Source organism: Conger conger, chromosome 12, assembly GCF_963514075.1.
Source record: "Conger conger chromosome 12, fConCon1.1, whole genome shotgun sequence".
Lineage (NCBI taxonomy): Eukaryota > Metazoa > Chordata > Actinopteri > Anguilliformes > Congridae > Conger > Conger conger.
In genome coordinates, this window is record NC_083771.1 from 7667971 (window position 1) to 7681730 (window position 13760).

The window sequence follows — 13760 nt, forward strand, 5'->3', positions numbered from 1 at the left end:
GCAATCCGTAATTTCCATATCCCCCAGTGTCTAGCTCGTCTATCCTCTGATATGTGACAGTAGGATTACAGGAGCCATTTCAGAGTGTGTTTGGAACAGGTCACGGGATTGAACATAAAGAGTAGTAGGAGGGACCTTATCTCAGGGTCTTGTGGAAAGTGACGTCCCACAGGCATCCCATGACGGGGTGGCCTGTAGCGTAGTCGTCAAGGTAAATGTAACGTAGTGGTTAAGGTAAATGACTGGGACACGCAAGGTCGGTGGTTCGATCCCCGGTGTAGCCGCAATAAGAACCACACAGCCGTTGGACCCTTGAGCAAGGCCCTTAACCCTGTATTGCTCCAGGGGAGGATTGTCTCCTGTTTAGTCTAATCAACTGTGCGTCGCTCTGGATAAGAGTGTCTCCCAAATGCCAATAATGTAATGTAATGGATCAGTGTTGGGACCACTGCTCTTCCTCGTTTACAAAAACTACCTTGACAGTGACATTGAAAATACTTTTGTTAAATTTCCAGATGTAACTGGGAGGTTTAGGTAACAGTTTGGAATCTAGTAAAGTAATCCAAGAAGATTTAAACCAAATCTAGAAGTTGGCGGAAACCTGGCAGATTGAATTCAGTATAACAAATTGTGGGAAATAGAAACATAAGGCAGAATTTTATGGGTGGTACAAAATTTGAATGTGCTCAAGTCAGAAAGTTGCCATCAAGTTGGAGACCAGGGGGTTGATCAAGGCCTTTCAGGTTCTCATCAATTTTATGTTATGATAGTCATTGTTTAATAAAAGCCAAAAGAGATAAACCCAGTAATTCACTCAACACTGACAGCAGCTAAATAAAAATATTATGAATACATACCAGGATGGTATAAAATGTTTTTTTAATGATGGTGCAGACGTTATATCCGTGAAAAGTAATAGCTCAATCCCAATGTAATCCAATTTCCAATATCTTGATGTAATCCAGTCAAAACACTGAATCATTTTCCACTGCTGTTGTATCCCCGGAAAGAGTATTTGAATTTTGTGTCTTTTTAAACCTGAGGAAAACAAAATGGGGGTAAAAAAAAATTAGTTAAATAATTACTCTCCAAATATTCAGAATATTTTATAACCATCCTCTCCCATCCTCTCCCATTTTCATCCTGGACACAGGAACCATTAGGTCAACACACATTCACTCTCAGAAAGTGCTGTAGCACAGTGCTAACAGCTGAGGGAGCAGATGCTGTAAGATGTGGCTGCCTTACCTTTGAATCGTCTGCATGTGATCGAGGGTCTCAGGGAGAGGCATACCGTAGGTTTCAGGAAGTAGGAGGCTAAGCAACCCTCCCAAAACACAGAGCCCCCCCATTAATATGTACGGCAGGGACTTGGAATAGGTTCCTGCATAACGGAAGAAAAGGTGGAGTTTCCCACTGTCAGGCAAATAAACTTCTGCATTCAGAACACAAATCATTAACAAATTAAAATGGAACAAGGTTTTATCTCTTATTCTTTGATGAGTGGGGTCACCCCTTGTTCAATACTGATGAATGAACAACTGAAACCATGTGAGGAAAAGGTGGACAGCAGGGAATATCAGTCTCACAATAGAGGAGGACACGGAAGAAAAGGAGAAAGTGGAATGCTTATTTAAAGGTAAACACTGGCAGAAAGACAGGCACTGGTGAAAGAAGAAACACTGACTGAAAGTGTGGAGCTGGTATCAAGGCTCACTAACCCAGATAGAGGAAGTAGGGGGCAGCAATGCTGCCCAGCCGAGCAGCCATGGAGCAGGTGCCCACCGCGGTGTTCCTCAGGACTGTGGGGTACAGCTCCGCCGTGAAGGGATACACGATAGTGAAAGCCACTGAGAATCCAAATTTCCCCATCATCTCCAGTGCAATAGATACCAATTTCAAATCTGTCACATAAAGAGAGATGCCAGAACAGAACAATCCAAAATATTGAGACAACAATGGAGTGTGGTTTGTTTGAATATGGTTCGCACAAACAATACTGCGAGTAACAATAATTTACATAAACATATTCTGCTTGAATTTAATTTTTTTACTTCATGAAGTTGTTTAAGTACTGTTAGCCTTTAAAGACCTGCCACAGCAATGTTGCTGTAATAATAAATGTTTGGCCAGTAGGGGGCACTGTGCCATGGAAAATGCCTCATGGCGAGACTGACTAACCTCTTGGTATGAGCAGAGTAAACAGTGGTAGCACTCCACCGAGGAACAACGTAGCAAAGAGGCACAATCTCCTTGAGCACGAGCGAAGTAAGGGCCAGGACAGAATGATGCCCGGGACCTCGACAGCCGCAGAGAGGAAACAGTTCAGGAAGGGGTTACCATGCAGATTGGAGGAGTTCAATGATAAGGCAAAGTACCCAATGGAGACTGCAATCCTGAAAAGATGGGGGGTGGGGGGTAGGGGGATTTTAACAGTTGTTAAAAGGGCAGTTCATCCAAAAATTGAATTAAGTTATGTTTACCCTTACCAGGAGTACTATTTATCATCCAGATAGTTTGATGTCTTGTCTCTTTCCAAATATAATCATATGTCAATCCTCATGGTGTTATTATGGATGCTCATTGAAAACAAATTTCTGTCAAAGTATGCCAACTGTGTATGTCCGTACAAAGTCACTACTGAAGCAGGCCAATATTCTGGTTAAACTGTTAAAACTATTTGAACCAGTGTTTGAAAACAACATTGACATTACATTACATTATATTACAGGCATTTAGCAGACGCTTTCATCCAGAGCGATGTACAACGAAGTGCAAATCAAACACAGAGCAACTCTTTCATAGTCCAAAGAGCATTCCGGGGAAAGCTGAGTAGCTGGCCAAAAATTGGTCCAAGAGAATCTATTAAACTAAGGGAGTTTAGTGATTTCCTCATCTCCTGCAAGAATGCAATGCCCCATGTACAAGGTCTAAAGATTTTAGATGATTGTGAAGAAAATCAAAAGCTACTACAGAAACTTCCTGACTGGGCAACAACCAGATGGAACCGGTATGTCACTAAAGCACTGGATGAAGGGAAGCCATATCCAGGTTTCAAGGAATTCTCAGACTTCGTGGCAGAGGAGGCACGCGTTGCATGCACACAGAACCTGTAAAATTGAAGTTGTCAACAATGACTGACAGGGGTTCAATAGTCAACTGTCAAAGAGTGGTGGGACTAAAAGTGAGAGGGTACCTTTCACAAGAGTGCATTGAGTTACCACCAGTGTACACTCGAGAATACATCCCACTGGATCAAAATAGCATTCCCACTTGTGAAACAGCGAAAGAGTGGAGCCACCTTCGCAGGATAACAGAAGAGATGCCAGATCTATTGAACTGTCCTGTAGGACTCCTAATTGGCTATGATTGCGCAAGGGCCCTGAAACCAAAACAGGTGATATCAGGGGAAGAGTATGATCCATACGCAGTCAAGACTGATTTAGGCTGGAGTATAGTGGGATCCAAAACACCTCGTACTAGTTCAAGGCACGTCAAAGGGTTTTGTCATCGCGTCTCTGTGAAAGAGCTTCCGCCTATTACACCTGCCTCTGTGATTAAGGCATTGGAAACAGATTTTCTAGACACAAACCCAAGAGAAAGGAACATATCCCAAGAAGATATTCAGTTTCTACAGCTACCGAATGGGAAAGTTCAACACAATGAGAAAGGACTGGAAAGAGCGTCCACAGCTTCCGAACAACAAGCAGCTCGCTATAGCCCGATTGAAACACCTCAAAATAAAACTAGAGAAAAGTCCCAAGTACAAAGAAGACTATGTGAAATTCATCAACAGTGTCTTCAAAGATGGTGATGCAGAAGAAGTAAAGATCTCACCGAAAGAGGGCAATACATGGTACATTCCACACCACAGGGTGTACCATCCTAGGAAGCCAGAAAAAATCAGTCGTATTTGACTGCTCCGCCAGATACCTTGACACCTCTCTAAATGATCACCTACTCACAGGACCTGACTTAAGTAATGCTCTGACTGGGGTGCTGTGTAGATTTCGTGAGCACCAAATTGCAATCATTTGCGATGTGGAAAAGATGTTTCACCGCTTCCATGTTAGCCCAGAAGATAGGGATTTCATGAGGTTCCTGTGGTGGGAAAATGGGAACACAGAAATAGAGCCCAAGGAATATTGCATGCGAGTGCACATCTTTGGAGCCACATCCTCTCCAGGATGTGCCAACTATGGCATGAAATATCTGGCCAGTAAATATGAAAGGGACTACCCACTGGCAGCGAGCTTCATTCGAAAGAATTTCTACGTGGATGATGGGCTTATCAGCTTAGAAACAGTCGAGAAAGCCAAGCAGCTAGTCAAAGAAGCACAAGAAATGTGTGCGAAGGGAAAGCTACGCTTGCACAAATTTGTGTCCAACAGCAGAGAAGTCTTGGATGCGATTCCAGAGAGTGAATGTGCCAGCGTTGTGAAGGATGTAGATCTGAACTACAACGAGCTTCCAATGCAGAGTGTACTGGGGGTAAAGTGGAACAAAGAGACAGATGCGTTCTCATTCAATGTTATCCTTAATGAAAAGGCAGCCACACGATGAGGAATCCTATCAACAGTCGCCAGCGTGTATGACCATTAGGATTTCTCTCTCCCTACATCTTGAATGGGAAAAGACTGCTTCAAGAGATGTGCAAGCGGGGAGTTAGTTGGGATGATCCTCTCCCTCCTGAACTACAGCCAAAATGGGAAACATGGCTCCATGACTTGGAGAATCTACATAAAATCCAAATACCAAGATGCTTCATTCCTAAGAACCTTGGCACAATCCAAAACATTGAGCTGCATCATTTCTCAGATGCTAGCAATAACGGTTATGGGCAATGCTCATACATCAGGATTGTTGCTGATGAACAAGTGCATTGTGCACTGGTCATGGGCAAGGCCAGAGTGGCACCCATTACATTACATTACATTATTGGCATTTGGCAGACGCTCTTATCCAGAGCGACGTACAACAAAGTGCATACCCATAACCAGGGATAAGTTCGCTGAAAGACCCTAGAGGTAAGTACAATTTCAACTGCTACCTGTACAACAAAGATAAGATTTTTTTTTTTTTTTTGAACAAACAAACAAACAGAGCAAAAGTCACCAAAGTTAACCCATAAATGTTGTCACCATACCACGCCTCGAGCTCACTGCAGCTACAGTCTCCGCTGCGGTAAGCAACACTCTTAGAGAAGAGCTCGAACTGAAAATAGATCGGGAGTTTTTCTGGACAGATTCACAGGTAGTGCTCGGGTATATCAAGAACGAAGCCTAGCGCTGTCATGTGTTTGTCGTTAACCGTGTCCAGAGAATCAGAGAGACAACAGATCCAAGTCAATGGTTCCACGTCGAAACAAGTCAAAATCCTGCAGACCATGCATCTAGGGGTCTCACGGTGGCAGAGCTCATGGATTCAAATTGGCTCATAGGACCTAAGTTCTTATGGGAACGAGAGATTGTCACGAACCAAAAATCCCCAGAGCTTCTTGTAGGGGACCCAGAGGTAAAAGTCCTGAAAACAGAAGCCTCTGAAACAGACAGCTTCCTCGAAAGGTTGTCAAGATTCTCAGATTGGAATACAGCCCTCAACGTTACCGCTCGGATTCAAAGACTGGCACATAAAGACCGGTCAGGGCCTATTAGTGTAGAGGAAAGAAGACTAGCCGCTCTTGCGCTCATCAAGGCAGCACAAAGAGAAGCCTTTGAGAAAGAGCTGAAATGGCTTAGTCACAAATCTGATAAACTGCTAAAAACCCACAAGATACACCAACTTGATCCCATCCTTGAAAATGGTCTGCTCAGGGTTGGAGGGCGGTTGAGAAGATCTTCCGCATCACTTGAGTTGAAACATCCAGTGATCCTTCCTAAGGAAGCTATCGTCACACAACTCATACTCGATCACTGTCACAAGAAAACTCAGCACCAAGGCCGAGGGCAAACGTTGAACGAACTCAGGGCCAGCGGATATTGGATAGTAGAAATGTTGGAGGATCTCACGACTGACGCCTTTTTAAATGCTTTGAGATGCTTCATAGCAATCAGAGGAGCGGTAAGACAGATCCGATCTGACCAAGGGACGAATTTCGTCGGGGCAAGGAATGAGCTAGAGAAAGGTCTTAGGGAACTAGACAAAGAGAGGATCTCTACCTATCTTGCAAGAAAACAATGTGACTTCCTTATGAATGTTCCTGACGCAAGCCACATGGGAGGTGTTTGGGAGCGCCAAATACAGACAGTAAGGAGCGTGATGAGCTCTGTCCTGGCACAAGCTACTGGAAGACTAGATGACACCTTTTGTAAATGAAAAGCAAGAGAACAGAAGAGCAAAGACGAGAGGGTGTGAAAGTGAATGTAACTACTCCTTGAGTTTGGTCACAAGGCGCACACGTTTTTCAAGGTGTTTGCCGACGAAAGAAGACAATAAAACCTCAGACGTGAACATCAGTCGATGCGTGGGTGTCTGTGCTAGAGAAAAGGACCTTTGGGAGCAGTTATACAGAGACAAGTGTGACGAGGACAGTTTGGTTCCTAGCATGACCATATAGATAAAACTTGAACCCTTGAAGAATACATCAACTTACCAACTAGCATACCACGGTTGGCAGCTAGAATACCCAGAGTACAACAATACTATATATAAAACTATATATAAGTTCCATTATAATCTATGGCATGCACAAAGCTAAAGACACTTCGCCCAAGAATATTGGCATGTTTCGTTGAGACTTATAAAATTATAAAATATAAAATATACAGTAGGCCTATGTTATGGGTAGCTTTACTTCATTTTTGCTGCATTGAGGCTTTAGACATCAGTTTCAACTTTTGCAAATAAATAAGGGTTACACAACAGCAAATCTTTTACTGCATTTTTAGCTATTTATTAGTCCAGGGTTTCGTGACACTCACCACACAAAGCTCAGCATGATCGTAATCCAGCGGATGTTCTTGGACTTCACAAGATCACCGACGTTGTGACGGCTCAATTTTTCTGTCTTGTTTTCTGTCTACAGTAACACGTGTCACAACAAATGCGTTTAATTTAACCCATTTCAGACTCCCAAAACAAATTGTCAACTATCCAAAATATATTTATTATCACATGGAGATAGTGAGGTTCGAACGGACATATCAGTGTTCAACACTTCTTTTGCCCATAACTGATTATGGCATTCATGGCATTCATTCAAGTTTTGACAGACACGTGTGTGATTATTTAGCAGGGCTTGTGTTCAGCAGCCTATTTTAAGTTTGGTCGCTAGCTGTTTCTGACAGAAACCATGGCAAAGCACACAGCTGCTGGCAAAGATGGCATTTGATCGAGATGTGATGGATTGGCCACTGATGCATGGAGGCCCATATTCATGTTGACGTAAGGGATGAGTGAAATTCTCAGCTTGTGTGAGGCCCTGAGCATAGATGTGGACAGGGGAGTGCAAAATTGCCCCAATTTGAGTTTAACACTTGAGTGATATCCCAATGAAAACTGTTGATTACTTCTCTTTACAATGGAAAAAAGCCATTGATGGAGCTTCTGGAGATGTCAGGCCATAAAGCAGGTTGAGAAACAAGTCTAAAAAAGACATACCCCAACGCTGCATAGATTCATTGTCACTCATCTTTTTTCAGTTTTCATGGACATTGGTCCCCGTAATGTCCTTGGAGACATTAGTCTGGGACCAAAAGCTTGATGACCAAAATGCTCATTAAAATGTGAACAACACTGTGACTGGATAGTACAGGCAGTTCCAACTGTGGAGAATTAGCAGGACCTGGAGAGGCTGAAAGATGACCTCTGGAGCTGTGACTCTGTTCTTCCTGGCAGCGGCTCTCAAAATGGCCTCCGCCTCCTCCACCCGGCCCTGAGAGAGAAGCCATCGAGGGGACTCCGGGATCAACCTGTCCCAACATAAATGCTGTCAGTTCCACACATCAAGTAGTGAATACTCAAATGATAGCCAATACCCACCTGAATGGCACTTGTATCATGCACCTACCTCCAAAGAGGGAGATAGAAAACTCCTGGGACATTGATGGCAATCAGCAGCATTCTCCAGTCTCTGATGAAGAAGGCTGCCAGCGGAAGCAACATGTAGCCGATGGCAAAGAAAATGGAGATACCCACAGTGGAGTATATGGTCCGAAGACATGGAGTCAAAATTTCTGCTCCTTCAGACAATATGTATAGGGAACAGGAAGTCAATTTCAGAGAAAACTGCAGACTGTAGGATTAATATAAAACATTATGAAAGAATACCTGAATAATCACCACTGTCCCACATGATCCCGTGAGCAAGTACACTTACCTGTGAAGCACTGTAACTATTTTATGCATTGGAGGCTATACTGTCCTATTAAACCTGGCATGAATACCATTCAGATTTGAGTGTATGATCAAACCTGCAATCTTCTGTGGCATTTATCAAAGTTGTATGCACACACTTCCATTGATAAATAGTGTACACAAGCCCACAATACAAAAAACAAAAAATCGCAAAGACTTTTTAATCACCTATTTGGACTTACAAATATACACTGATGAGCCAAAACATTATGAAACATGGGGCGGCCTGTAGAGTAGTGGTTAAGGTCCATGACTGGGACCCACAAGGTCAGTGGTTCGATCCCCAGTGTAGCTGCACAGCCGTTAACCCTGCATTGCTCCAGGGGAGTATTGTCTACTGCTTAGTCTAATCAACTGTGTCTGCCCAATGCCATTAATGTAATGTAATGTTATGACCACCTGTCTCATATGCTGTGGTCCTCCATGGAGGCATGGACTCTCCAAGACCTCTGAAGGTGCTTGGTATCTGGCACCAAGTCGTTAGCAGCAGATCCTTTAAGTCCTGTAGGTAGCGAGGTGGAGCCGCCATGAATCGAGCTTGTTGTTCCAGCACATTCCACAGATGCTTGATTGGATTGAGATTTGAGATCTGGGGATTTTTTAATAGCCTTCATTGCCCTTGGACATCGATGAGCCTCGGGTGCCCAAGTCCTGTCGCCAGTTTGTGGTTTGTCCCTCCTGGGACCACTGCCAGTGAGTACTCACCAATGCTGACCGGGAGCACCCTTTTCAAAGTCGCTCATGTCTTTACGCCTGCCCATTTCTCCCACATCCAACTCCTCGACTACTGGAACCAACTTACTGTGTAATATATCCCAAACCTTGACATGCGCTGTTGTTACCAGATAATCAGCGTTTTTCACTTCATCTGTGAGTGGTCATAATGTTTTGGCTCTTCGGTGTGTTCATTGTAAGGTGTTCAGCCAAGTAGTGGTGGATGAGTGCCAGATGGTCCCAAAAAAAAAATATATATATTTTTTTTAATTGCACTTATGATGACTGTATGTTTAGAACAGCACTTCATGTGTATTTTACTAGTTATGGATGTGTTGCTTTAACCTATGCACTTGTAAGTCGCTTTGGATTAAAAGTGTCTGCCAAATGACTAAAATGTAAATGTAAATGTAGTAGGAGAAGCTGACCAGTAAAACTGGGCCTTCAAAACAGGAGAAAATAATGGAGGGGGTCATGAAAAAAAGTTGTTGACAAAATAACTATCAGATGGCAAAATGTCACAATTACTTTTTTTTGCAATTAACATACCGTATATTGAAGAACAACAACACAGACTCATAATTACCTAGGACAAATGCTATCAAAAAGGTATTAAGTCCACCCATTCCAACAAAAAAGAAAAGAGCGGAGAACATAAACCAGGATGTGGACAAAATCAGGATGAATGTGAACAAAGTGTGAAGTCCAATTGTTCCAAACAGAACAATTTTCCTCCCAAACCTAGGAGAAAGACATAAAACAGTCTGTGAAAGAAAGCTCCCCGTACCTATTTTTAAGTATTCTCTCTATTCATTGGTTAGATAGTTTGACAGTTAAAAAGGCTCCTTCTTGTTTTCATATCTGAATTAATTACATATAGTCTAACAGGCATTACTGGTTTTTCTATAATGTCTGTAGGATTCCATGTGAAACTAAATTTGAACATTCAAAAATGTACCTGCTTCATTGGAACACACTGAAAACAATTTATTTAAAGATCTATGGCATAAAATAATTTTTCGTGTTTTAAAGGTGAATATGCTGCATAGTATGCCTCTAAACTAACATGAAATAAGATGTTTAGCTACAAACTGAGACCAGCCTGTTTTTATTTTACCTGTCAGACAGCTGCCCAGAAATAAATGATCCAGCTAAGATGCCAAAGAAGCATGTGGAGGTGATCACGGGGACCTTCCAAGCATCACTACATACCAGATCCCACTGAGGACAGAGCACATATTTACTGGACAAGTTAGACTTTCACAAGTTAACATACAGTATGTACATGCTGTTATACTTTTAATTTCATGGTCATACTTTACAATAAGGTTCATAAATTGGCTACACGCATGACAGCTTAGAGATGACAATTGAACGTGGGAGGGGGCGGAAGGAGATGGAGAAGTTGGAGGTGACCTCAGTCCAGCGCCAGACTCTGTTGGGATTTACCACACAGGCTGTACAGGCTGCAGCCTAGGGCCAAGGCAACCATCGATCTCAGTTACCGATGATGTTGTTTGGTTGACTAGTTTTATTGTTGTCATGATCCTGATTTGTGTCTGTTAGTTTATTTGGTATTTTTGCAAATGGATTATTTTTCATATTCATGTCTGGTTTTCTGTTCACATTCATTAGTCTTTTCACCCGTCTTCCACTGTGATGTCTGTGTCTGAATGTTTTCTTATCCCGAATCACTCTCCTGTCTGCGTGCTTCACTATTCGGGTGGTTTCGGAATTTTCCGGTTTCCCACCCACGATTCCTTCTGTTTCGCTTTTCTTGCTTCCTGCTTTCTCTCCATTTCAGGGTTTCACTAATATACTAATCCCAACTAACATATAATTTGCATAGCTGTCAACTCCCACGCTTTCGGTGTGAGACACACGCATTTGCATGTGCGTGTGAAAACAGGCTAATGCGTGTGTCTCACGCCGAAAGCGTGAAAGTTGGCAACTATGCATTTGTACATTACTAATTATATTAACACACTAACATGTTCGTCGAACTAACAAACTAACATTCACTAGTTTTGGGTATTTGTAATTTAATCACGAAACCAAGACTAACTCTACCTCTACTTCAAAACTGCTCTATAACTCCACCTCCCTGTTCTATCCCTAAATTGCTTGCCTTGATTCAGCGAAATGTTCGCACCTGCTCTCCCCTATCACTACGTTCCTTAACTCTGCAATCGTCTACTCCCTAGTCCGGAGCCGTTTGTATTACATGTGTGCCTTTGTGAATCGAGTCCGCATTTTCGTTTCCCCCTCGTTATTGTATTATTGGCCGTTCATGTTTCTCACCTGATGTTCATGTGTTACACCGCCCTCACTCCCATGCCCCGCCTAGGTTGTCTCATTTATACATGTCCTTCGCAGTTGCAATTCGCTAGTTCGTCCTATCATGTTTTTGAGTCCCGAGCCCTGATATTCGTTTACCCTTGTTCTAGCCTCCTTGTTCCCGAGCCCTTGCGGCATTCTGTCGGGTTGGTTTTTGTTTTCTGCTTTCTTGTTTGACCCCTGCCTGTTTTTTGAGCACGTTTTTGTACTTTCGCCTGTTTGGACTGACCACCTGGTTTTTGAACTTGTGATTACCCTGTCTGCCCCTTAATCTGCCTTAATTAAAACCTGCTATTTTTTTCAACACCCCTGAGTCTGCTATTGGTTTCTTTTTTTATACATACACATTGACACGCATTCGCCTGCCCAAATTATTTTAAAACTCCTAACAACGATGTTGCCGCATTAACAGTAGCCTACCCGCAGAGGAGATGGATACCCAGTCAGATAATGGGCTTACTAAAAGCGCAGAAGAGATGGACGCTGCAGCGAAGATCTCACTGGTGTCTACAGAAGGCTTTACCGCTAGTGAATTGCCACTTGGCCAACCCACCAAAACAGATGAACTTCTCCGTAGTAGACTAGTTATGCAACTACGTATGTAACTTAATTAGTTCATACCAATTCATGAAACCTTATTGTAAAGTGTTACCCATTTAATGAATGAAACCCCTGTGCTGGCAATATTCATAATTTTTTTGGGTAATATTAAAAACTGGACCATTGTGTAAAGTAAACTATCTTGCCTTTTTAAATATGTTGCTGTCATATTTTATGTGCATTACTGCAATTAAAGTAGGCTAAGTGTTCTGTTCATCCAGTGTAATCTTAATTATTATGCAATCTGTATGACGATCCTACCCAACTCCTTCTGAAATAGTCCTGTCCCGCCTGGACTATTGCTATTCTCTGCTGGCTGGCCTTCCAGCATCTGCCATCAGACCCCTACAACTGATACAGAATGCTGCAGCCCGTCTGGTATTCAATATGCCCAGACATTCACATGTCACCCCCCCTGCTCAGCAACCTCCACTGGCTGCCTGTTATGGCTGTTAAAACTTTGGTGCTCGCGTACCAGGCAGTTAAGGGATCATCCCCTTTATATATTCAATCACTTATCAAGACCTATACACCAGCAAGACCCCTCCGTTCTGCCACTTCGTGCCGTCTGGCGCCTCCCCCTCGCCACACCTGCACTTCTCGCTCGTGACTGCTGTCTGTCCTGGTCCCACGGTGGTGGAATGACCTCCCGGTGGATGTCAGAACGGCAGAGTCTCTGACCTCCTTCAAGCGCAGACTGAAGACCCATCTCTTCAGACTACACCTTTCCCTCCCCAACTCATAATCACCGTGATTAGCCTTATATATGCCATAGACTGTAATGGCACTTATATAGTTGTATAGATATTGTTGTTTTTTTATTAGCAATTGTATTGTTGTACTCAGGGTATTCTAGCTGCCAACTGTGGTATGCTAGCTTGGAAGTTGATGTATTCTTCAAGGGTTCCGATTATATCTGTATGGTTACACTAGGACTCGGAACTGTCCTCTTCGCACTTGTGTTTGATCCGCAGTTCGTTGTACGTCGCTCTGGATAAGAGCGTCAGCTAAATGCCATGTAATGTAATGTAATGAAATTAAATATTCCAGCCTCTTCAGTCGCGTGTATGTACTTACCTCGGACACTATGGTTGAAACGTAAATTGATTTGTCGTATTCCCACCCATCCTTACAGCTTTCTTGCTCTATTTCAGTAACATTCACGTCAATTCCAGGCACGGATCTATTGTCCGAAAGACGTTGTATTACGTCCAGTTTGTAACGGGTGCATTTGTTGTATCGCATCACTCCTTTGTCTTCTTCCAGTGGAATAGAATAGTTTATCCATTCCGCGCTAATATTGGCATTTGATGGTATCGCGCAGTGGTGAGCTGGCGTGTCAGCGAGGAACACGATGGAAAACAGTGACAACCCGTTTGGTATTGCGCTTATACAGAGGAGTAACATAATCCGTTTTTGAAAAGATCCCCATTCTCCCAGAAATGTGGTCACGTCGTCATAGTCTGAAGCTTGCATGGTAAACACAAATGATTGCAGCCAAAACAGATAATACAGGCTACTAACTTCAACTGCTGCTTTTAAAAACAGTAAAAGCTAAATATTTTAATCCGAGGGCGTTTCCTGTCAAGTGGCATATTTACCCCCTTGCAAGAAATAATTCACGTGATCATATTATTGCTGAATGATGTGGACCGAAAAAGTATGATTTACATCAGGTTAAAGTGCACAGGCATTCAAGCAATTTACGTGGCTGGATTTTTGCTAACCAAATTCTAGATGAAGATAGACTGAGG

General features: G+C 42.8%; 1 protein-coding gene across 2 annotated transcripts; it reads right to left on the reverse strand.

Annotated features, from left to right (window-relative positions):
* Positions 1–905: 905 nt before the first annotated feature.
* On the reverse strand, positions 906–13530 carry LOC133105455 (organic cation/carnitine transporter 2-like). Of its 2 annotated transcripts, XM_061215583.1 has the most exons (10): positions 13084–13530; positions 10187–10290; positions 9656–9810; positions 8009–8180; positions 7784–7910; positions 6921–7018; positions 2182–2396; positions 1722–1904; positions 1249–1384; positions 906–1038 (listed from the first exon to the last, which is right to left on the reverse strand). In XM_061215583.1, the coding sequence occupies exons 1-10, from the start codon at positions 13480–13482 to the stop codon at positions 966–968; spliced, it is 1662 nt and encodes a 553-aa protein (XP_061071567.1). In that variant the 5' UTR covers positions 13483–13530; the 3' UTR covers positions 906–965. The 2 variants fall into 2 exon arrangements, with proteins under 2 accessions (XP_061071567.1, XP_061071568.1); XM_061215584.1 differs by lacking the exons at positions 9656–9810; positions 10187–10290 and having other exon boundaries at positions 13084–13170.
* Positions 13531–13760: the final 230 nt, after the last annotated feature.